This window comes from Ischnura elegans, chromosome 6 (genome assembly GCF_921293095.1).
Source record: "Ischnura elegans chromosome 6, ioIscEleg1.1, whole genome shotgun sequence".
Lineage (NCBI taxonomy): Eukaryota > Metazoa > Arthropoda > Insecta > Odonata > Coenagrionidae > Ischnura > Ischnura elegans.
This window is the reverse complement of record NC_060251.1, coordinates 88533654-88559739: the sequence shown is the minus strand read 5'-3', so window position 1 is coordinate 88559739 and position 26086 is coordinate 88533654. Positions and strand designations below refer to the sequence as shown.

General features: G+C 38.2%; 2 protein-coding genes across 7 annotated transcripts in view; one reads left to right on the top strand and one right to left on the bottom strand.

Annotated features, from left to right (window-relative positions):
• Positions 1-12613, top strand: part of LOC124161129 (carbohydrate sulfotransferase 11-like) — a 63074-nt gene extending 50461 nt beyond the window's left edge. For both annotated transcript variants that reach the window (XM_046537359.1, XM_046537358.1), the window contains 2 exons: positions 10537-10808; positions 11897-12613. In XM_046537359.1, the coding sequence (XP_046393315.1) occupies positions 10537-10808; positions 11897-12364 (740 nt within the window). In that variant the 3' untranslated portion in view covers positions 12365-12613. The remainder of the gene's footprint in view (positions 1-10536; positions 10809-11896) is intronic.
• The window catches only part of LOC124161128 (calcium uptake protein 1 homolog, mitochondrial), a 107610-nt gene that overhangs the window by 67661 nt on the left and 13863 nt on the right, over positions 1-26086 (bottom strand). For all 5 annotated transcript variants that reach the window (XM_046537357.1, XM_046537354.1, XM_046537356.1 and 2 more), the window contains one exon: positions 16846-16960. In XM_046537357.1, the coding sequence (XP_046393313.1) occupies positions 16846-16960 (115 nt within the window). The remainder of the gene's footprint in view (positions 1-16845; positions 16961-26086) is intronic.

Here is a 26086-nt window from a genome sequence, read left to right as displayed (position 1 = left end):
TCTGGTTAACCTCGGAAAAAAAAAGAAAAAGAAGCCTCGGCTGCTCTGGAATTGAGTCGATGAAAGGCAGAGGTTGCAATTTGAGACGCTAACAATAGCAAAGTCTTAACGAGAAGTTTCCGCGGTGAGCGATTGGGAATATAAGTCAGGATCCCAAAGTATGGGAGGAAAGAGGAAGAATAATGAGTGACTGAATCCGTGAGGCCGATGTGAAGAAATATTACTCGTAGCATGACGGACAAAATAACGGAAAACATAAGCCGACCAAGGAACAATTACAGTAAACTAAGCACACACAATCCACAGACGCGGAACGACCCCCAATAATGACGGAAAAAATCTTAAAAACGGTTAAATTATTTGAAAACGCTGTAATCTGTAGCGTAGAGCTTACGTATCTGCAGGCAAATATTAAGTTAAAAATTTTTCTAATTCCATTCCGTAACTTTGTATCGAAATTTCAACACGCTGAAATTTATGATAAAAAATAATGGATTCATTCATTATCACAGAAGCGCGACTCAATCTAAAAATCTAACGGAGAGTAAGAGCATACTAATACGGTTTTATACTCCACCTCGAATAAGACTTTTTCATGGGATTCGGGTTCATATGCGATTTTAAAATACTAATTTTTGACAAGAATAACTAATACGTCAAATACCCGATGAATTCAAAGAAAGAAGTTCAGCTCGTGCGGATTGCATCGATATCGCTGCATACTTGCCCAGTCATTCGACTTAATTATCAACAGTGTTATTCAACGAACAATTTTCAATAATTCATATCATCCTCGAAGGAATTCTTCTCGCTTCTCTCCATTTCTTCCGGATGACTATCCATGGATAATTTGGCCGGAAACTCATCGGCCGTGCATAATTTGACCACGTGGAGAACGCGAGAAAAATCCCACGACTTTTTCGTCAGAAAAGCTACGGTATACATTCTAAATATTTTATCTATCTTCTATCTATATAAGTAGATAAAATAGCATGTACTTTGCAGGTCCTTCGCATCGTTTTCTCATTACCATTTATTACGTCACATCTTACAACTTCTGCGATTGGACATCCTACCGGGAAGGCACGCCTTCTGACGCGCTCAAACGGAAAACATAACTCAAAGGACAATACACTCCCCTATTAATCTTCTCGGCGCAAACCTTTTTGCTGGGGTATGATTTCACAAGACGTTCCTGGTCTACACACGTACTGACACACATAGCGATTAATGTTGAGGGGCGAGGTATAAGCTGATCCCATGCATTACAGAATTACACGTACATAGTTTCTTTTTCATTTTTTGCTGTCCAGCGCGCCTAAAATCCTGCTATGTGACAATGAATTCCAAGTTTCCCACCTCTCTGGATCCTATCTTTCCCGAGCAACGCCGGGTGGCCTGCTAATACCTACTAAAATGATAAATTCTGAGAATAGTCAGCCAGTGAAGCGTGTTTACAGCTCTCTCCCTTGCGCGAAATCACAAACATTTTTTTAAGCAACGTAACAGAATTAGTAAACATTTCCCTGGGGAGAGTAAATTCGGTCGACGCATTCAAATCGTAGGAGAGTATCAATTGAGAGTACACAGGAACGGCAACCAAGGGAATTTCCACTCCTGATTTAATAACAATCTCAGCGGAATTCTTTTTTCGCGCCGTGCGCGGGGGCAGCGCTCAAGCACCAGCTCCCCGCTGCGGCAAAGGCAGCAGACGTAAAGCAAACAACCACCGCGCGGAGTGAAAGACCAAACGCGAGGTGGCGCTGATTTCCTGCCTCTGGAGCTGGCGCCAGGAAACTCGCGAGTAAATACAAAAGAGAACAATAATTTGCTCCACGAGAGGGTTTACGAGATGGGACTGCATGCACACGAGCACTATCGTTTCCCGCAAAGGAAATGGAGATAATTTCAGCGCACGTGATAAATCCTAGTGTGTAAATTTGTACTATCCAAGTGAACAGGCTCACACAGACGTGCGGGGAGCATGTTTGTGCAGAGGCGAAAAACGAATTCTTCCGCGAAAACGCCTCCCGACTGGAGTAAACTCAAATTTACTCCATAAGAAAACACAGAGAGACGGAGCCCTTCGTACGTACCTCATTCGCGAGAAAACACAACAACATGATCTCAGCGCCTCTACGAAGAAGGCATGTTAATTTTAAGTTAAATTTTTTGGAGGAAACGAACATATACCCTGCGAGTGAATTCAGCTAAGGTAATTTTCAAGGCAGGGTCCATGCTCCTTTCGAAAATAAGCAAAAATTGCATGTTGTTAACCTTAAAAACCACTATGGCGCTAATGAAAGGTCACGATACTTGGTGGGGGATCTGGTGGCATTCGAGATGTGGGCAAGGAGAAAAATATAGAAGGTAACACTGACGGAGAAGATAAGAAATGAGTGGTATAAAAAATCATGATGGAGGTTTATTAAATAATAATAGTGCCTACATACAGCGAGAATTAGGCGGGAAGGGATATCAAACACGGTGTTAGATAGTAGAATGTTAGGTAAGTGAAGAGGGGGGGAATTGTACTTCGTGGCTTTAATGAAAAAGAACAGGCCTAATACTCTCTGTTAATTGTGACTAATTTATGGCATGTAAAATATGGGTGGGAGGAGAGGACGGTGTGATGTAATGTACGCATAGATAAAGATAGGGCATTTTTTACACTCTACCAGTACTGCGAAGAGCTGTAAGAACTTCATTTCTTTTTATGGTACTCATACGAGCACAAATGAGGCTAGGAAAACAGAAGCTTAGAGAAAATGAAGTTGAAATAGGTACCGTAGACACTCAACTACAAGCGCCCGATGAGTTCAAAACAAACTAGTTTGACAATTTGAACTGACATGCATTCAAAAATCATATTGTAACATAAATCGGTAAGTAAATGACGACTACCAAAGGTCAAATACATTTTCTACATAGTTGAACTGATTGCAGCCAAGCGCCAAGGTTTAGGGTAAACAACTCCTTGAGTAAATTATAGTTAACGGCAGATTACTTTAGATGAATGGATTTATTCTGAAAGCAATTTTCTAAAAATATATGGTCCAAAACACGTAATGTGGAACGAAGAGTGCGGTCCATCTTCAACTCACATAGGCGCACGAGGAAAGGCATGAAGCAAAATAATGATTCAGAGGCTGAAAAGGACTCGCGTCAAAAAACCTCCATCGGACCGACACGCCCGTCATTTCCGGAAGGGGTTCCAGACCCCCCCACCACCATTCATTCCTCCTCCACCCCGAACCGTCATCAGCTGCCGTTTCCTTTCATACCATTTCATTTTCATTGCAGGCAATCTTCCCTGTGAGATAACATTTCGACGGATCTTCTCTTATCCAGCTCCAAAAACGAAAAAAAAAATATTCCCATACGAAATGACAGCAAGTGAAAAACTACAGAAAATTGCCTTTTCGCCGTTTCGTTTCGGGGAATCACAGTTGGGAAGTCGAAATTTCCGCGATGGTATGCAAACTAAACCTTCCCCGAGCAAAAGCGATTCTTTACTTTGGGGAATTCAATTTGTCTGGAAGGGAAACATCAATATCATTTGAGTCCGATTCCCATTCAAAAATACTCCGATGGAAAATCTCTTTGGGTTGACCACTAATGCTCGTACAGCGATAAAGCCGATTACTCCGTATTGCAATTTTACCTTACAAAATACCTACAACTGATGACTAGATCTCAAACAATGGGGATGCTTTTTTTTACGGTGATTGACAGCCCCTTCATATTGTAGACATTAATAGAGAGACATGGATTTTAACACCCATCGAACTCTTCCCGCCAACATTTATATCTAGCTGTAAAAGTTTTGAAATATATCCACCATTATGAATACGATTCCATAATTTGATATCCGGCCGCATAGAGACATACCATGACAAAATTGCGTTTGCATGTACTTAGGAGAATAAATACTAGCAGCACAAGCCTCTTCCTCCTTCCCTTCATTTTTACGATCTTAAGTTAATTCTTTCCGTCATCTTTAAAAAAAATGAAGATAAGCATGCGCTTCCAATTCCAAGGAATACAAGCGATTCACGTAGCCCCCGCTGTAGCAAAAAAAAATAATTTTGAGAACCGCTCCGGATATAACCGCACTTTTTTGCCCTCGTAATTGACTGCATGACGAAGACTGGCGAACTAATTGCCACATTAGAAACTCCACTGCACTGGATTCTCAATAATAATGCAAGATTCCAAGGAAGTTTCATCGGTTAAATACAGAACCCGACGTAACAACATACAACCACATTAGCTAGGCTTCGCTTCACATCCAATCACAAAAAAAACATTCAATACCCATATCACGGAATACAATGGAAATTAAAAACAAAAAATAGCATAAAACAAAATAACAGCACAAGAAAAACCTACTTCTGTTAAAAAGTTAAAAGGGAAGAAAGAAAATCCATAATGAGCTCAGGATATCCTATCGCATTATGATTATCAGATTCGTAGTTCAACAACTAAGCGAATTTCCAGGCACACAAGGCTTTTAAAAAAGAAAGAAAATATAGGTTGAATATAATTAAAAACGAGAAGATAGACATGGTCACAGAACCGAGTGCCTGAAGAAAAAGTTTACGGAGAGAGGGGTGTTCAAATATCGTATGCACGACCTAACACGCGGCCTATCTAATCTAATATGAGATGGCTATATATGCTTGATTGGATCTTCACCCAAACAACTGCAAAATACGAGCAACTTTAAACGCTGCCACGTAGAAGGATGCAAAGACCAAGGAATGAAATTCGACATGAATAGGTATAATTATTTTACCTAACCGGTGTTCGAAACAAATACGCTATTAATTACAACGCCATATCCACTGGTCAGGTATGCCGCCAATTACCAATGTTACCACAGGATCATTCATCGTGTAAAACGGCCTTATCACAAATATCGTTGATACGCATAATTATAAATGTACTAGAAAAACAATCGGCGTTATGCCAAAAACCAAGTAAATTCTCCAGTTTTATATTATCACACTTGCCGTGAGTAAGTTTACTACTTAATAACGAAAAGCTGCATTTTTACGGTGCAATTGTTCTAAATTTAGAAGGGCTATCAGCACTCCGCTATTTTCGTGGCAACTTGTCATGCTTATTTTGAACATGAAGCGACAGATATATACCTCATATCCAATGACAATACTATCGGTAATAGAGAATGCCAATACAGGCCGGTACTATCATATTCCGAAAATGAAGAAATTCGGTACAAATATAAGCTGATATTTTTTTCCTCGTCCATACTATGATCATACAGTCTTATGGCTAATAATAAGGTACTAACCAGTAAGTTCACACCAATAAGTGCTATAGGCAAAATTTGACACCTCACATACATAAGAAACACTTCTTATAACGCGAACGCTTCACATACCACGGCCCTTGCACGGAAAATACATGTTTAAACGAGAAAATAGGGGTATGTGGGGGGAAGGAGAAATCGGGACATCAGTCACGGGACGACCCGGCAGGATAGATAAGTCGGGGAAGAGGCGGAGAATACGGCACTCAGCCATGGCACTGAAAGCAATCTCCGCGTAAAAGTGACGCCATGTCCGGCTATCGCTAGTCGGCTGTCGACTACAAGTCAGGACTTGAATACTTTGAGGAGATCGGCTTCGGAGCCAAGGAAGGGAGGGCGAAGAAAGACCAGACTGGCAACAAAAAAGCAGGGAATTTTGGAAGTAGATATAAGAAATTTCTGCTGCGGTTCATTCAGAAATACCGCAAGGGTACCCACGGAGGATATAACTGCAAGGAGTGAAATGTTGAAATTTTGTAACCAGAAAATTTATTTGTGGAGATAAAAATATAATAGTTACATAATTATTTTTTATCGAAACTAACAATAAGAAAGAACGAGAAAGAAGACCGCTATACATATTTTCCCACACATCAAGATAATAGACGAAAATAACAGTGAGCTTGCTCATAAGCTACTCATTAGAACAATTAATGGAGAAAGTTGAGGATTATTTGCAGGATATCGCCAATGAAAATACGCTTTTTACACAAAAAGTCAAGGAAGGGTTTTCGGGAAGAACGTTTGGGGATGTTAAATCATCACGTTTGGTGTGGGTGGGCGCCCCAGATTACTAAATTCCAACTTCTCGTTGGCATTGATAATAATAATATAACCATATGGATAGAGATGAAAGACGTTAAAAAGACAATATTACTAAACAGAGGAAAAAATCTTTTGAGACACTTCTCAGCCGTTTGAGCCAACTACATCACCATTTAACTAATATTGACTTTACTTACAGACTTTTATCCATTAAAAAAAAAACAGAAATTAAATTGGTAAGTTATTTAAAAGTGTAGTGGAGGTAATAGTGGTCTAACAATTTATAATTCAATTACTATGATTACTCAAATTGTAATATCAGTCGTAAAATGAAATTTGACGCAAATATTCAACCATTACGTTTTCTGATAAAGTATTCTCTAATCTAGAGAGGTAAATCAATGTCAAAACACTAAAATAATCCCTTTCATTTAAAAGATCGAAGATCTTGACTTGCAACAAGCATAAATGTAATTGCAGAAAACGGAATCGAGACAACATAGCTGGAGCGACAACAACTTGTCAGTATAAAATGACAATGGCAAAGAATGAAATTAATTATTTAAATTGAATTCGATGAAAGCACGAAAAGTATCCAACGGCAATTATGGCCAAAATCCAGCCCGTTGTCACACGCCGAACCAGTCACGCGAAGACGACACACTGGAAGAGCGATTCATTACGGGACGGGAGGGACACAAAAGTCTTTTGGGGCGAATGTGGAGGAGGCGCCGGAATCTTTGCAGGAAGCGTCCAATCTCCTCCTTTCGAAGCAGTTTCCGCCTCTCCCCAAACGAACGCCCGGCCGCCGCCTTCGGCACGCGTGCTATCAACCGACCCGAAGTACGCCACGCCCCCCACCCTCAACATCACCATTCCCTCCCCATGGTACCCAGGGCCGGCCCTAGCAGGTGCGGGGCTAGGGGCGAACCTTCAGTGCGGGGCCCTTCACTTAAAATATTATACTCTATACCCCATCTACAAACTCGAGCATTTTGAATCCCTACCACTCTCTGGCTAAGTATGTGTCCGCCTCCCAAATTCAGACTTCGTAATTACGCCGTTATGATACCATCACGCAGTTGAGTTCAAAATAGTATAATACAAATAAAATTTATAATTATATTTATTCATAAAATCATAACGTAAAATAAACATAAAAAGCGCGCTTTTTCAATAGCGTTTTCAAAACTATCGTATATTTTAATTTTTTTCACGAACGCGGGCCCCCCCAAAGCGCGGGGCCCGGGGCGGTCGCCCCGCCCTAAGGCCGGCCCTGATGGTACCCACCCAAACTGAAATATAAAATTCACGATTTTTTCCAGGTTTTCACGGTCTATAGAAAAACCATTTCAGGCAGAAATATTGATCGCGTAACGATCAACGGCAGCAGGTGAACTAAAAATTTAACAAACGCGACAGACGCCGGGAATGCAAACGCAGCAATGAAAGTGCTACCTCTCTTGACGTCGCTGGCAAAAATCAGCTCCGGCTAAAGTTTGTGAGCGGGAAAATGGAGGGACCAGGGTGCCAGGGAAATTAAGAAGTTTGACATTAAAGCCATCTTTAAACCACACGCCCAAGTACGACACCTCCTCGGAAATGCCAAGAATAGGACGCCACTTCAAATTGAAGGAGTATACGAAATCCCCTGCCGATCGTGTGAGAAGAAATACATCGGGGAAACCGGACGAACAGTCAAAACTCGGATAGAAGAACACAAGCGGGTCATTCGATTGGGTGACCCTTCAAAGTCAGCCGTAGCGGAGCACGAAGCCACCGGACATGCGATCGACTTCGAAAAATCAAGAGTCATCGCGAGGATAAAACATTTTAAAACCAGAGTCATCAGCGAGGCCATAGAAATAAAGAAAAACAAGAACAACTACAATAGAGATACCGGATTAAGAATCAGCAATACTTGGAACCCAGTCATCCGCAACATTTCGTTATCTTCCCCCTCCAGTCCTAACTCCCCACACCCTCCGCCCACCCCTCCCACCTGAAATATAAAAAGGCCGCAAAAACCCAATCCTAACACTATTCCCTTGAAAAAGTGACCAGCAGTCGGTCGCGAAACGTCGGGGCTATCTCCATCACGACACGCGGCAAACACCCGTATGCGACTTATTTTTAATTAAGAAGTGTCTGAATTTTCGCCAGGGTTAATGAACACTTTGGTTACCAGTCTTCTGGCTTTGGTACAGGCTTAAGGTCATCGTGTCGTCATGGCACACGGACCAATAATTGCGCTTCGAATATACGTGTGAAAATAAATGCGTGGGCAGTGTCTACGCATGACTGACTTTGAAACATGATCGACACATCAATTTTTCTTTTGCTCTTTCAATCGTAGTTCTAAAATCAAGTTTGAGAGATTTTTAAGGTTATGTGACGAAATTCACGGCTTTTTTCCAGGTTTTTCCAGCCTTTATATCAACTCACCAACCTGTCTGTTTGTCTGTTTGTTTGTCTGGTACAAATCTTGTAACTCAAATTTGACTCACTTCCTGTGAAGCAAAAACGCTGAAATTTTGCACACTTCTTCATTTCCGATGACAATACATGAAAATATAACTTTTTCTCTCCAACCCCCCTTTAACCACCCCCCAGTCAACCTATAGCCCCCCAAAACATGTTTTTGATCTAAGAAGTTCCAAATGGTCGATTTTCGTGTTTTGCGACCACAGTAAAAGTTATCCACTTTAGGCATATCCACATAGTAGGCATTTAAAAGCATAGGGGTGGCATTTTGAAACATAGGGGGCTTACCATTCACTGAAAATTTAATAAATATAGTGACTTTTTTAATACGTCACTTTTGGTTTTTCGGGGTCACTGAGTTTTTTTGCTTTGTGTCATATATAAACGTTGCTCATCCCCTGTAATCTAAATATAAAGGCTGGTTTAAAAAAAAAATTTTATAAGAGCTTATTTCATAATAGACTAAATTCACGGTTTATTCACGGTTTCAAGGTTTTCACGGTGAAGTGGGAACCCTGCTCCCCCCATTCTCCCCTGCCACCTCTACGCCACACAATGCTCTCCTTCACAATTTTATTTGAATCATTTTCATACGTACAAGTCAGGAAACGAAACAAAATACGACCGATCGAGCGGGAGCGATTTGTCCTCAAAACCACGAATATTAGAAAAGAGGATCATCAATAAGGCCTCATATTTCTATTTCGGATTTGGAATGAGACACCAACTGACGTCAAAAATTGTACATCTGTCAAAACCTTTAAACTAAAATATTATGATTATCTCCTATCTCAATAATGGCATATCACAAGTTATTTTACTATCACAATTTGCTCTTGTTTACATAAGAATATGTCTTTTTAGCGTTTGTAAAAAAATCCGGAAAATAGCTCAATTCGCCGTTTTATACTATATTTCATGCGATTGCTTGATCGGTTATGCCATGAAATGAAATATCATTGTAAACATTCATCATTGTAAGCTCTGTAATAATTTATGTTGACTTTAATGTAATATGCTAGCAAAATGCGATTTATTTATGTAATTTAATATTATTTTTGTTCTTACGGAATTTTTCCTGAACAATTAATATTTTTCTATCAATCTAAAAGTGTTGCCACCCGCCCGAATTTAAATGGGTTTACAAAAGTAGCCACTCGTGTCACTGACGGACAAATTGATCCGAGTTTAACGGGGAAATAAGGTATAATTAGGGGTGTTAACCGAAATTTATAATATGATGATGTGATCCATCAAATTCATAAACTTTCAATGTTATTCCTCGCAATGACAAACATTATACTGCAAAATATTAGATAAAAATGAATCGTATTGCCCTCATCACCGCGCCGCGGACATTTTTTTAAACCGATTCAAATGCGACCGAAGTGACAACAGAAATCAGCCTTCTATGGGATGGAATTGGGCCCCCTTCCCTTGCTCAAAACACTGAACTGAAAACAATGGAATGCTGATACACCCACATCTGCATCACCCACACCCGCTACTGGCCATTTTGACAAGAAACTCCAGAGTAGCGCTCCATTTTAATACAAGGGATGTATACTTCGTCTAATTGTCGGTTCCTGAAACGAACACGTAACAAAAAAATCCGGTATGCTCTTATTTATCTCTTCTTGTGTCCATATTTCTTTTTCGGTTTTTACTTTATATCATTTTAAATTACGAGGAATAGCATTGAAAAGATGTGAATTAGATGGATAAAATCATCACGAATATAAATTTCGGTTAAAGGCCCTACAGCTCATTTTCCCAGAAAATTCAGATCGCTCAGCCCATCAGCGACGGTGGTGGCGAGTATTGTAAATCGGTGGGCGACCACACATTTTAGAGGCCGACTAGAGAATGCTCTCTAGTAATATTATAGATATCATCCTTCACTATCGACCTGCATTGCTCCATTTCACGAGTTATTCTGTCTCTCCGTGCAGGTGGATACAAGGAGCACTACTTGAGGCGGTCGCGGAAGACGCCGCTGTCGCTGGCGAGGTCCCGCTTCCCTCGGCCTTCGGTGGAGCAGCTCCGCGCCGCCCTGCCGCACTCCCTGTCCTTCCTCATCGTGAGGGACCCCTTCGAGAGACTCCTCTCCGCATATCGGAACAAGATCGAGGGCTTCCGGCACAAATTCTACCGCAAGATGGCCAAAGACATCATCTCAAGGTTTAGGCTCCGCAACCCGCAAATGACGCCGGCGATGCAAAGGGTAAGTAGTGGAAATAAACAAATCTTACGAATTTCACTTTAATAATTTTAAGTTATGAAGCGATTAAAATTAAAATTAATCGATTTGAACTTTATAAAGTAAAATTCACAAGTTTTATTTCCACCATGAAAATATTTCACACGATTAGGTACCCCTGAAACCGCTGGGTTCATAAAAGGATAAGTACTTAAATACACCTGATAGGACGGGATTTTTATTCGTTGAAGTTTTTTTATCGCTGAAGGTGGGAGTACATCGAACATATTTCAAAACATCCTTGCCTGATTCCCTTCCCAAATTGAACCTCCCTCTAATAATCACTACAAGGCCGATTCCCTTTCATTCTATAAAAAACCCCACTATTTCGTCATCGATTATTCTTCCATCTAATGATTTTCAGCATCCCATCCCAGTCAGTACAGGATTCAGCCAAATCCTACGTCTAACCCGTGTAAATAAATGATAGCTTAAAGGTATACATACTTCTTGCACAAGTCCATACAGAATTCCGCATTCATCCAATCGTTATTTTCATGATGACAATGCAATATATAAGAACCGTGGTGGTCAGCGTAGAGTTTTGGGCTACTGATCGGAAGTTACGCAGTTCAAATCCGGGTGAGGCCATCGCTTACCCTATATAAAAATCCTCGAAGTGCGGGGTGGCCTAGGGATAGGAACTGACCCCCTGCCCTGAATGTGTGATATAATAGGCCAATGGATTAGTCAGAGGTGCGCTCTGATTTCGCCTATTCCTATGCTAACTCCGGGTTGAATCAACAAGTGACTAGTACAGTATTTAAGGGTGAATTTTTATATTATCAAACTATTTTAAAGAAATTCGAATTTCGTCTGTAATAATCACACAGACTTGACATGGGAAATCTCGGTTTCCTGATGCACGATCCCAAAATATTTTATCAATAATGAAGAGTATAGTAGATTAGGGTGGCTTACGATATTATCAATATATGTTTTGAACTAAATCGAATTTCGTCTTTGTCGAGTACCTACACAGCTTCTGAAATGTTTACCGATGCACGTTCCTAAAATATTTCATCCAATTATTTCTCCCTCTCTCTTTCAAGGGCCCCGCTTTCGAGAAGAGCCCAACCTTTTCCGAGTTCGTCTCGTGGGTCATCGCGTCGGCCAAAGAAGGGGCCGGCGGCAGCCAAGGAGGAAGCCAGGGGATCGCCGGATTCGACGAGCACTGGGCCCCGTACTTCCGCTTCTGCACGCCGTGCGCCGTCAACTTCACGGTGGTGGCCAAGATGGAGACCCTGACCCGCGACGAATTGTACATCATCGAGCGGGCGGGGATCGCCGGAGACCTCGGGCTCGGCGACAACAAGTCGGAGTGGGAGGACGAGTGGAGGCGGAGGGGCAAGCCGCGGGAGGCGGTGAACGCGGCCATCGGCGGCAAGACGGAGGACGTGCTGCCGAGGTACTTCAAGACGCTCACGCGGAGGCAGCTCGACGACCTGTACGACATCTACCGCGTCGACTTCCAAATGTTCGGATACGATGCCAGCAAATACTTCAAGATGGTGGCGTAATTGACGCGAGTGTACAAAACAACAAAATGTGAATAGACGAAAGCTATGTTGGCTCGCAGTTTGCCGTGGAGTTCTGGATTCGTGAATATAGCTATCATCCGAGTTTTCGCCGTTCTGGTTATCGCATATTGAAGACAGTTTCGACGGGATTCCACCAGGCGTCTCCAGGTCGAAGTAAAACACTTCGACCAGAAGTCCACTTTGACCTGAAGCAGTGGCGTAGCGACAGGGAGGGTCCGGACCTCCCATCCCCGAAATATAAAAGCACACTTACTTTGCACTACAATAGAAAACCAAATATTGAAAAACCATGAATTTACAAAACAGTTCTTTGAAAAATGAAGTTTTTCGTTAGGAAAAGTGCTAAAATTAGCTTAAAACCCTCTTCTTAGTACCCCGTTTCTCAAAAATGTCCCCCCTGGTTTTGGACTCCCTCCGAACAAAAACCCTGGCTACGCCACTGACCTGAAGGCGCCTGGTGGAATCCAGGCGAAACTGTAGACAACTTCTGACAGCCAGCTTGTTGAGAACCCAGAAGATTGAGAGATCCACAAAAAGAAAAACTATGCCCAGCATACATGATACCAAAAAGGTCCATCAAAGGCCTACCCATCAAAAAATAAGGTGTGAGTATCTGTCAACAAAACACCTTTTGGTGCTAACTTGAAAACACTTCTTTCAAATAAAGCTAGTATGTGCTTCAATATATTAAATTAAGGACAATCTGCATGAAATCTAATGTGCTGGCTGGCAAATATTCAGTTATGACACCAGCAAATACATGAAGATGGTGCTGTTACAAATGTGAGTGATACACGAGAGGGTGCACAAAACAATACATGATATTTAAGGCCAACACCATAGCCAGAAAAAAATGTTGGTAGGACGCTCATTTGGAGCAATTTTGGGGGTGGGGAGCGATCATTTGGAAGAGGTACACTTGATGACATATCTCTTCTACATTTTCGGAGGACAGAGGGGTTTTGAGGTTGCTAAACCCCCTCCTCAATTCACCATATCCTGGGCTATATCTGCAATACACCACTATGACAAGGTCTATCCATTAAAAAGAATACTGATCCAGAGTTTGCATGGTGATGAGCCAAAAATACTGAGCCAGCAAAGACAATTTTTGGCATTAAAATGAAAACAAACCCAATTCAAGTACGATGAGAATGTGAATCAAGGCATGCAGAGCCATCATGAATTCGATACTAGCAAATATTTCAAGATGGTGAAGTAATAAAAATGACTTGGTGCAAAAAATGTAAATGCCACAGTGTGTAAAAATACAGGCATTTCATAGATAACCTCCAAAATGTCCCTGTGAAATATTAACATTGTTTGCAGTATTGTGCATAATTGCTTAAGTACAAAGCCAGCAAATACAGAAGCCATTGAACAGAGTAGAAAAAAAGAGCCTCATCCATAAAAACTAGTCCATATGTATTTCAGCACCCATGTAATGGGGCACCTTGATGATGTATATGAAATGCACCTTAAATTCTTAATGCTAGGGGATGATTCTCAGCATACACTTAGAAAGTGTGCCATATTAAAAGGAGCACTGCAAAAATACAGATGGATACCGTTCTGTCTCTGGAAATTTTGGTTTTCTCAAACCTGTAGAGATAGACTGCTTGTAAAACCCACATACTATCTTTTCATGAGAAAGCCTCATATCCTTTCATAGGGCATCTACAATAAATTAATGAAATATTTAAGGATAAAAATATTCTCATTGGGTATGAGTCATAGAAATTATGAAGATACGGCACTAAGCCAAAAAAGACATGGCTTTTGGTGATAACTTGAAATCAAACTCCTTTCATAAAAGACATCTCCAAAGACAACAACAAGTAGAGTTAGCTAGAATTTTTTTTTCTTCAAACAAGTATGATAAGACTACATTGAAGACAATAAGTGAAAATTTAGTAGACATAATTTAGTGGTGTGCATTATCTAACTGTGTGTGTTTGTGAAAAATACGTTTTTAAGCACAAGCCAATAAAAAGAACAACTTCAAGCATGATCAAAAAGACAATTGTGGGGAAATTCTGCAGCTGAAGCTGGTGCGTGTAAAAATAATTGGCAAGATGAGAATCAGTTCATCCTAAGGGCATGCTACCAACTGGAAAATGCTGCCTAATTCTCAATGTATGATGGTGATAAATTAAATGCATCACAGAAATATACCTATTTAAATCCTAAAAAATAATAAATACGACTTTTAACGGACAATGCTTTTTGCCAACGACTTAAAAATTTTAACATTGTGCTAACTCCCATGTATTTTTCAACTGACTATTACCATGATTAATGAATTTACTCTCTTAACCAAAGGTTATATCAAGCTGACTATACCACTGCTGAGTAAAAGAAAGTAAGTTGAAAGAATGTCCAAGACATAATTAGATAAAAATGTGGAATGCATACCAAGAACATAATTGGTAACATTCTATATTATTTATCAGCACCGAATAGCTTCAACTAGTCCCTAAGTGCCTAATCCAAAACCCCTACTTCACTGAGGCAGACAACTAAGTGGCAATTCAAGGGTGGCTGTCCCTCAACCCCCACTTTTGGAAGTTCTGTCATGATTCATCGACCATCAGAGCAAATGTTTTCTTGAATATTTTAAAGAAATAAATTTAAGGTAAGGCACATTTAAAAAAACCTTGATTCTGCTCTAAAAATTCATTTTGGCAACTATGTGTATTCTTTAAAACCTTCAGAAATATCCTCCTGAGATTTTCACCACATTAATTCCTCATCACTGCCGTAGGTATGGTAGTAGGACCAGAAACTTCCAAACAAAGGAGAAGGGGAGGTAATGTATCCTGAACAGCTAGTATGTCTTGTATTCAATTATTAGTGTTGTGGAATCTAGTGATTGTTATTCCATTGTTTTTGTCTGCTAGTGACCAGGCTGCCATAAGCCCCTAGTGGAGGCAAAAGCATAGCCAGGATTTTGAAATGTGGGGGGTTTACCAGAGATTTTGGAGCCGTTCAGGGGTGTATGGAAAACACCCCAGGGCCAAGGTCAGTCCAGGGATTTTTGATGTTGAAAACATGATTTTCAGGACTTAAAAACAGTAACTATGTATGATTATGTATCAAAATAAAGTGTTTTTTTATTTATTGAGGCCATCTCACTCGTTTTTGGTGCCTGTTTTTAAGGCTCAAGGGGGAGTTGTAAACCGGAAACCACCCCCCTGTGGCTATTGCACTGGGTGGAGATGCTTCAGTCGTACTGCCTCGTGCTTAACACTTGACCAAGGAGTTAGTTGTATTCAAATGTTTCACGAATACACTCATCTCCAAGTAGACAATTTGCATTAAACAAAAAAATATTAAAAATTAACATTTTTATAATTATGCAATGTGAATGCAGTGAATTAGACTCCAGAGAGCAATTGGAAATTTTAAAAATTATTGAAAGTCAGGACAGCATTATGATAAACGAATCTCATTACCCATCCTTTTCCCCTATTCTGGTGTCCATTTTTAAAATTCATCTCTTCCCTCGTTAGGTGACTAGGTAAGAATAATATGATAAATACATCATAATTTATACCTGAAGATGATGATTGCTACACTACAGGCCTATTTACACCGTCCATTTACCCATACCAGTTAATATCAAAATGCATAAACTTGTAAATGAACACGAAAATACACAGTGTAACCACCAAACTTGTTTGAATGCACATACAGAAAATTGAGCTTGTTCTGATTTGGTTCATGCATTCGTACTTGTTAATGTATCATGTAAACAAGCATTAAGAACAAAAAAGAATCATGGCTGACTTCACCTAAACCAATGAGATATTTCCTCCTCTCTAAACCACTAGAAACTTGCAGATAAAACAGATGTACCGTAAATAGCATATAAAAAATTAAAATTTATATACTTAATGATATAAGCTTCAAATTAACACTACGTGAGACTAAAATCTCCAGATTTCAAAAGACTCCATAAACCCTGTATTCATGATTGCTCACCATGTACAGCAATAAGTATTTATGCAGCGGCAGTATTGAAAAAACTAATCAGATTACAAATTACATTTTTATAACAGATAAAAATATCTGACCAAAAGAGAACTTTTGATGATCAGAAAAAATAAATAAATTTAAGAGACTTCTAAAATAATAAGTATCTGACTATAACTTACGTTTCAATATAATGCAAGTAACAACTTCACACAAACCAAATAATGAAGGAAAATCATAACACTATCCACATATGTAGTATCTGGGATTTTTCAAAATGCTGCAGCAGTCTAGAAATTTTAAGTTTTATACTGCTGTGGAGAAAATCATTTTCCTTCCTAGCTTACCGCTCTTGAGATGACAAAAAATAAAAATATTGGATGGTGAATTTACATTAATGTTCATTTCATTGATGTAGCAGATATACAAATCACTCCTTGAAAGTATGATGGTAAAATGTAAAGTAACTGAAAAAAAGTACTCACTTGACAGAACGGTGAGGAGAAAGATGTAATCTGAGAAGGTGATGAGCCCAGCACTTCCAAGTTTGTAGAATATGCTGTCTTCATCCAAAGCTAATTCAAGTCTCATGTGCACATTCTGAAATGATATATAAACTCATTTAGCATGCATGATCATGGAATTCTAATCAAAAAGGGTCTACAGGAATCTAAGGTAGAGTAAAAAATATGAAGCTAATAGGAGGGGTCACCTGCCCAACAGCCAAGGATTCAGCACACAATGGGTCTAAAAATTATTTTGGTTAATTACTTAACTCTCAAACAAAATGTTAACCAAACAATTACATTGGTTTTCTAACTTCAGCCCAAAAAAACTCACTAGATAGCATTCAGCATTGTTGCCAACAAAAAAATATTGACGACAAACATTTCCAGTGCACAAAATATGGGATCTCACAAAAAACAAAAACAAACTCACCAAATAGCTTGAGGTTGTAGCACATCAAGTAGTATGGTGTCGAGGCTAAACAATCAAGCCTTAGAAAACAGCTAGCAAAATACATCAGTCACTCCAATTCTAATGTCTTTCATGAAATATTGAGGATTATTGAAAAAATAAACTACGGGGCAGAATTCATGGCAGCCATGACAGTTAACCTTCAAAGTAACTGAGCATACATTTCCAAAATGAAAAACAAAACTCTAAATCTGTCTTGATTCTCCCAGAAACAACTTAAATATTTATTAATGGTTCATAGGATGTTTTAAGTAGCCTGGAAACTAGCAACATACATTTATCCAAAAAGGGAAATTTCCTAATAATATACCAACAATTCGGCAAGAACTACTACTTGGATAACTCCGTATCTGGCCATCAGACATTCCCATGGGCCACTACCATCACTTAAGTGCTCATACATAGGTTACGTCTACAGTTAAGCTATGCTGTGCATTACCATCCCAAGCAAAGCTCATATTATACTAAATCCAAGAATAATACTGAACAAAGAAAAACCTTGACATAACTTTTCCCTAATGGGTTTATGGGTTTAGCAATAAAGCCTTAAAACCTGAGCCATTTCAAAGGTAAAACTGCCTGCATCCAAAGTAAAATTCTTTCCACCGTATGGAATAAGTGCAGGGATTGCACGAGCAAAAGGGGACATACACAAGAGGTTGAAGTGCAAGCAATAATATAAAATTATTTCAATGAATTAAAACTGGTTCAAATGAATTAAGGAACAAAAGAGACCCATTCACCAAATCAAGACCAGATTCCCAAAAGAGAGTGGGAAAATACTGCACTTCAGTTAAGGAACTCAAGATTAAAACAGCCTAGGCCTACCAACATAGCTAAAAAATTCTATCAATTCAATATTAATATTAACTACTGCCATGAATAAAAAATAAATTTCAATTTAAAATTATATAAATGAGCATGGAAGACACCCAGTCATTACTTCCAACAGATGAGCTGCCATTGCTTATGTTACAAATTGTTATTTGGAGAAGAAATTATATGAAATCTATTGCTACAGATTATTGAGCGACTGATGTTACTACGGCATGTTAATTAAAATATAAGTTTCCAAATTTACAAATGCTAATCCATTAAATAATTGTGTGCTGGTGCTTTAAGTTTCAATCCCACAGGAAAACCTCTTCAAAAATTAAAATAAAAAATAAAATGAATGAGTGTTGAAAATCACAATATATATTATGCCAAGTGATTGATGGAAAACCAAATTTCTAGTGTAATGATTAGCCACACACCTTAGTCCTACTCAATAAGCAAAATCCAAGATTAAAATAATGTACAGACTTCGTGATGTACCAAAAGAGCTCTTGAACAAGTTTTATATATGTACACATATTACAGGAGAAGCCAATGTTAGGAGATGAGTGCTATGTTAATCAAATGCGTAATCATTTACGAGTTGAGAGAAAGTGCAAATTTCATGTCTCCCTCTTCAAGATTCATTAAGACTGAATTTTCAATTTTGTACAAAGCACAATTTCATACATAAATTTACACATCATTCGCGAGTAAAAAACATAGTTACCAGGTTAAGCAGCATAAAACCACACTAAAAGAACAGAGGTGGATTAAATTACAAGGACATGAGCAGGAAAAAAACTGATTTTTCAATATTCAATTATAAGATTATTCAGTTTTACCACTAACAATTTACACTAAATGCTTAAAACTAAACTTCAGAAATCCAATAAGGTCAAAAATATCCACGTTGATGTGATAACTTACGACTAATTACTTCAAAGATTAGAATAAAAGGTACTCATACAAGACATGAAAATAACACGCAGGAAAACTGGAATACACATCTTATGCAGACCAAACCTCGTATATTCCCAGACCAAATTGACATAAAAAAATTTCTCCCACGGTGGCATTCATTTACTGTCAGTGTTTTCATAAAAACATTCAGAAAGCTAATCACTATCCTACCCAAATAGGTAAATAATGTGTAATTATATGTGAAGTAGTAAGGTGATATATCCCTTAATGCATGAAATTTTTAGTTTAAATAAACACAAAAGCTTCCATATCATCTGTGGCAATCAGTGGAAAAAACAAGGGGCAACATTACATTTAACCTAAATATCTATGCAAAATTTGAATTGAAGTACTTGGGTGACTTGGACAGCGAGGGATTCTGGCCATCATTACACTCCCAAAGATTAAGCAGCACATACATACATACACAAATATGTATCTACCACAGAGTGCTTACATTCAACTCAACCTCACTGAGCACAAAGAGAGGAGCCTCTTGAACGCTTCCGAGTCTTGATTAATGTAACTGTATCCACAGAGCAATTATTTTACACTTATCTTAATCACGCACATGGATGATTTATGAGTCACCAACAATCTAGAATACCCGCTTGGCTTCCCTTAACTTTGCCACAGCATAAATTACACCGACTATCACGAAAAAACAATTTGGAATAGCCTATAAAGAGTGCAGAATGCTTAAACTAAATGACATGATGGAAAGTCGCACCTCTTTGGCTACCACTTTTTTTTTTTTTATTCCATGATAAGATTTACGTTCTAGCCTATCTAAATATAGCAGGGCAATCAGCTACCCGCTCTCTCTTCACACACCAAATTTTTCGGGACCAAACACATTTCAGATTACAGCTACTTCATGCATGCAAGATTTTTAAATGACGATATCTATTTTTCGCGATTAAATGAAAAGTGAAAATTTTCAAGCGCGCAAAAACGTGACGAGTAACTAGGAATGATGGGAAAAAGTCCGTGTGACGCATTTCTGGTTCCCCCTCCCGCCTTGTGAGGTGACCTTGGGCGAGGCTCTGAGCGCTGATACGACGCAGGATGCTAGCGGGTAGCTGATTGCCCTGCTATATGGTAGCGCTTGGCTTAAAAAAGGTTTATTAATACCTTATCAAACGAAGAAAACTTTCCGACCTTAGCCAGTTTTAATAGGTTATTATTAAGACATGTTTCCCTGAGCTCTGTGCCTCTTGCATGCATTGGTAACCTCAGACGATGTATAACTCCTATCCTCTCGTGTAGAAACTAGGTCCCTGTGACGTCACGTGGAGTGGCATCGCATGGGCGCCAATCTGGCCTTTTTCAAATGAGGATAAAATTTAGCCCTTGCCATTCGTCTAAACCGGTATTTCTAAAACCAAAAAATTTGTGTATTATGAATACACTAATGGTGGGTAACGAATCGCAATCAATGCCTTTCGTTTTCTTCGATGAAGGAAACTACCCTATTTTACAACAAACTGATTTTATGGCATGAGACTAACCCTGAAATTTCATTTTTAATAAGGGAGACCAAGCAGTTACACTGTTTGCAGTTTCAAATACATTAAAACACTAATCATTTAATTTCCCAGTGCTCTCTCCAAATAGTTCCAGGAGACAAAAATTCCAAGAAGTAAAGTCATCAGTTGCACAAATTAACCAGATTACGTAGATTAGACACCTGGGTCAATTAGATATCTCCTGGACTTCATTTAGGGTTTAAATTTTGTTTTTGTGCTCCAGATCTCCAAAACAGTGCCCTACCACAAGGCTAACTATCCTCGAAAGCAAAGATAGACACAGTCTTTAGGAATACTTAAGCAACAATACAAACTCATGCCATACAAAGAACATGAAAATAGGTAGGTATGCTGCAAACCACTCCATCCAAAACACTACTTATGTTAAATATGGTACAACAGCATAATCAATAGATCTAGAAATTTACTATTTAACTACCACACTCCTAAAATTATACTGTTCAATCATTAGTGACCCGCATATAATTAAATCACTTTCCAAACTTCACACTTACAACAGAATGCAATGCAAAACTTGACCATTCTTCTATCACACAATCAAGCACTCCTAAACATTCCTTAACTTCTCAGTCAGAGGTGTACACAGAGATTGATGGTTGATGCAATAATTCTATCGGATTTCTTCCAGTTATTATCAAAATCGGCTACATCAGAGATGTAGCTGAAGAAATCAATTTAAATAAAACAAAAAAATGAATTCAGATGGAACTCAAGAGGATCGTAGGAACAACTTTATAAACTCATATTTTCTATTAAGTATTATTTATCCAAGCAACTCACAAATAAAAAATAGAAAAATACAATCTGGACAAATTAAAAAAAAAATTTAATTAACCCCTTGCACTCCACTGTCAATTACAGGTTGACATGAGAAAATATGCTCCATCAAGCCCCATTGAAAATTATTTTCAATATTTTTCTCAGGATTTTTTTCCTTTCTCCCATCTGCTTCTATGTCATTTTCGGCTCTACAGTTTGCCCACGCTGAATTGAGCTGACATTTAACATAGAATGGTACACATTTTGTTCCAATAAAATTGGTTTTTTAATACAACTCAGAGAAATATTTTCAAATGGAGCATACCACAGACTAGGATAAATAGAGTGCAAAGGGTTAAGTTGGCCATACACATTAAAAACTGCACAGTCACGTAATGTACAGAGTATATGCTAAATAAAGAATAAAAAAGCAACATTCCAAACAGGCTAACTACACTGTTGAGTTGAACTGACATTAGGATTACAACTTTCATCACCAAAACTTTGACTCAAGATGTGAATACCCACTTGAAGAGCTTGCATAGGATTTCACTAGACCATGATTCTCGTCAGCACACCATGATGTGTAGAACTTCAAACCTAGGAAGCATGTTAATGCCACGAGCAATGAAATGTGCCATACAAGAAGTGCTTTTCAGAGAAGAAGTTGCAAGTATAGAAAATATATGTAGAAGGGCTATAGATTCCTCAAGTTAGTCGTGATTGAATCTCAAGGAATAAATATGGAGCCAAAACCAAAGCATTTCAGCAGAATATGAGGAATAGAACAGAACGAAGAAATGCTAACTGTATCACTTGACCATAACGAACCAAGGTCAACTGTCAGAAAATTATTCTACGATGCCATTTAATAATTATGTAAAAATTATTTGTACTCAACCCCAGGAGACGTAATTATCATAATCAACCAAATCCACAGAAAACTAGCATTACTTCCCTTCAAAGGAAAATAATGTATTTGCCGGCCTCGGTGGCGGCGGGGTAACGTTCTCGCCTGCCAAACAAGAGGTCGCGAGTTCGAGTCCCGCCTGGGTAGGTTTCACCGGTCCAGGGCATGGTCGTTTGTGTACGTTTACTTGTTACATTGTTGAACACCCCGGTGTAAAATGGCCAATAAGAGCTGTATCCGGTAGTTTGAGAATAAAATAAAATAAAAAATATTCATTTCATTACAATCCAAAAATAACTCTTAAAACTAACATTTGTATGCATAAACATTAGACTCATATTATTGAGGAAATGGACAAGAAGATCCTTGCAAGCAAATTCTGGTGAACCCTCTTGTTTTTAATTATTTATTTCCCACTTCCCCGTAAACAGCTCAGAACGGCCATTACAAAGGGTGTTTCAATAGTAACAATGGAACATCAGAAACATCCATGCCCTGGATAGGGACCACCTACCCCGGCAGGATTTGAACCCGCAACCTACGGATTGGCAGGCAAGGACTTTACCCCACTGCCACCGAGGCCGGCAAATTTTGTAGCCATGACTCATAAGGCATAGCCATAAACTGAATCATACTCTCTTTCAATACAGTCACTGAATAAAAAAGAGCAAGAGTAAAAATATTATTTGATTCTTAATTTTCCTAAAGCAACAAAAATACGCATTGATACAGGATTGATGTATTTGCGTATTTAAATGTAAGTCATCCTCCTAAATCAAAGATACAAGCTCTCAGCCAGCTGACAAAGAGGTGACTACATATAATGATTGACTAGTCACATACAGTGCAACCTCGATAAAACGACACCCCCACGGTGCACCAATAAACGCTCGCTATAGCGAATTGTCACTTTACCGGAGGTAGTGCAAATAATAGCCAATATACCTCATATTACTCCTTTATTTTTATTTTCTCGCTTAGACTTGTTTGGTGTTTTTTTGGCCATGGTGTGTTCCATCAAATGCTTTCTATTCATGCAACTCATGGACGTGCGGGTATGCTGACGACTGCTTTCTGCCGCCCGAGGAACAAAAGAAGATCAAGCATTCGCGAATGCTAGTGCCACAATATTTTCACCAAAATTAACTACTTATTTATCGAAAGACAGTTTACTACATAAATTTGAGCCTGAGCACTCCATTAACTTCATTTCTAACAGATTGCTAGCAATTACAGAGATTAAGGAGTCTTGGTGTAAGTTTTTCCGGCGGTGAAACCCTCGCTATGGCGAGAGCCAACACCAAAAGGGCCTCATAAAAACGAAATTTTTTACATGCTTATTATAGGATCAATTGACGGTGCATCGGCTATATCTCGTAATATCGGGGGTCTCGCTATAGCCCGTACTCGCTTTAACGAGGTTCCACTGTACAAATTTTATCTGAACGAATGGACAAGATCACCCTCCCTTTTTCCCTCCCTCCCTCACTTTTTCCTGGATTCTCCATTTTCCCTGACTTGAAACAACCCTGTTAAATGCCATCCCAGACATAATCTTAAGAACAAGGGTGTGTATAGAGCAACATAAGGAGATTTTTACATTCAAGTATCTCATGGAAAAAAACTATTATCCTGAGCCATTCAGAAGGTCAACTTCTGGAAAGCTATTTCAAGCTATTGAATAATAATGACTCTTTAACTTCAAAACTTAATCACAAGGAAAAAAATGATTGAAGGATTGAACTTTTTCCCAACAATTTAAAAACAAGCATTCATTACAATAATTTCACTAAGATAAACAAGCATCCCTCAGCTTTTTTCCAGTCTATCATGTAACATCAACCTAACATGTAAAATAAACTCATGCAAAAAAGTCCTGACATTGTGAAATATGGTGAAGAATGGAGAAAAGTAGTCACACATTGTTACTTAGAAGTGCATTCCACCGATATAATATAAAAAATATGCCACTAAAAATATGAATAAATTAATAATAAATATTACATTCACTCTTAATGATAATAAAGATAATTCAAAATTCATATGAACCAGTCTTTTCCGTATTAAGAAAAATTATCCCATTACGATGAAGTCATCATACGGCACATAAATAATCAACTTGATTACATACTACAGTGTAATTATAGAGCAATATCATTGAAGTGAGATATAAAACTCTTACCCTTACTATGTAGTCGCAAAACTGAGATCAAAGCTTACAGTGAACTATTACCACAAAAAATATTGAATGACAGCCTAGTACTTGCTGACTATGCAAAAGTAACAATGTTCAGTGATTAAATGATGGCAAGAATATAATCAACTATATCTCTACTGTGCAGCTAAGAAAAGTTTGGTGCAAATCTATGTTCAATATGATTAAGAGCCAAACAGAAATAATAAATTTATACAGTGACAATTAATCTACCAAAACCCGGACATAAAAAGTTATGCAGAATCACAACTTGGGTACAAATAAGCAGCACTAACTGCAATATTTTCATTACAATTACAACAAAAACACAAAATGGATGCCCACATACTCTATATTTCATATTCTTCCACTTTGGATAAAATACAGCGTGAATCCACACATATGGTAAATTTCTGCCGCATTTAAGAAACAAAATTATGGTGACGTAACATTAAACACCCTGCACTGCATTAAAGCATAGTTATTACACGTACCTCTCTCTATCAACAAAACAGAGTTAAATAAACTAGGTAATTAGTAATTACATATTAAATAATATTTGTAAATAGTGCCCAGTAACGCCTCCTGATTCATAAAAAGCAGACCCCAAAAAAATTTATGTCAGATATGAGTCAATGAAATATTATCCATTCATGTGTAAATAAACAATGTTATTTTGTATTAGTTTATTTATACATGAACAAATACCTTAAATATCAAACCAAATAATTAAATATCTTAAGACAGAAACGAAGGAGATATTTATCAATTTATTACTCTATAAATATGGATCATCTTTCTTTAATTCAAAGAATGAAAAAAGTAAATTCTTATGATATCAATTTCTATTAAACTGAAATTATTTCAAGAGCCAGTAAAGAGAATATTGCAAAGACTAATGAAAAAAACAATTACCCACAGGAATATAAACATACATGTAGTAGATAATCATGTCTTCTTCAATTATTCATGTGTTTCTTTCAGAACCAAATGCGACTAATCATTAGATAGCTATGATTCCAAAGTAAATTTCCTCCATTTTTCACAGGATTTCTTCAATTTTTTCCACAAATACATACTTATTAAAATAAAGGCATAATGACATATCATTGAATGGAAAAATGATTCAAGAAAAATGATGGTGATGGTTTAAGGGAAAATTATTGGTGCACAATGAACGACAATCCACAGTAAAAGATAGAAATAATTCTAGTCAAAACCAGGTCGTTTAGGTGTTCCAGATTGGAGAAGGTGACACCCAAAACCAGTTCACTGATCTAATTAATGCACTAAAAAGTAATTCATTACAAAACATATAATACCATACTAAAGTAGATTTTTTCCTATACAACTCAATAACAGAAGAATTTAAACTTTAAAAATGTAAACTATTTTGGAATTTTGAATTTCTATAAAGAATTTTTCACTTCTTTTCATTCCAACCAAAGTGTCAATAAATTAACCTTTCGCATCACTAACCACCATTTGCACCATTTCCATGATTACCGTTGACCAATTATTTCCTTTATTACACAATCACTAACCCTAGATTAGGC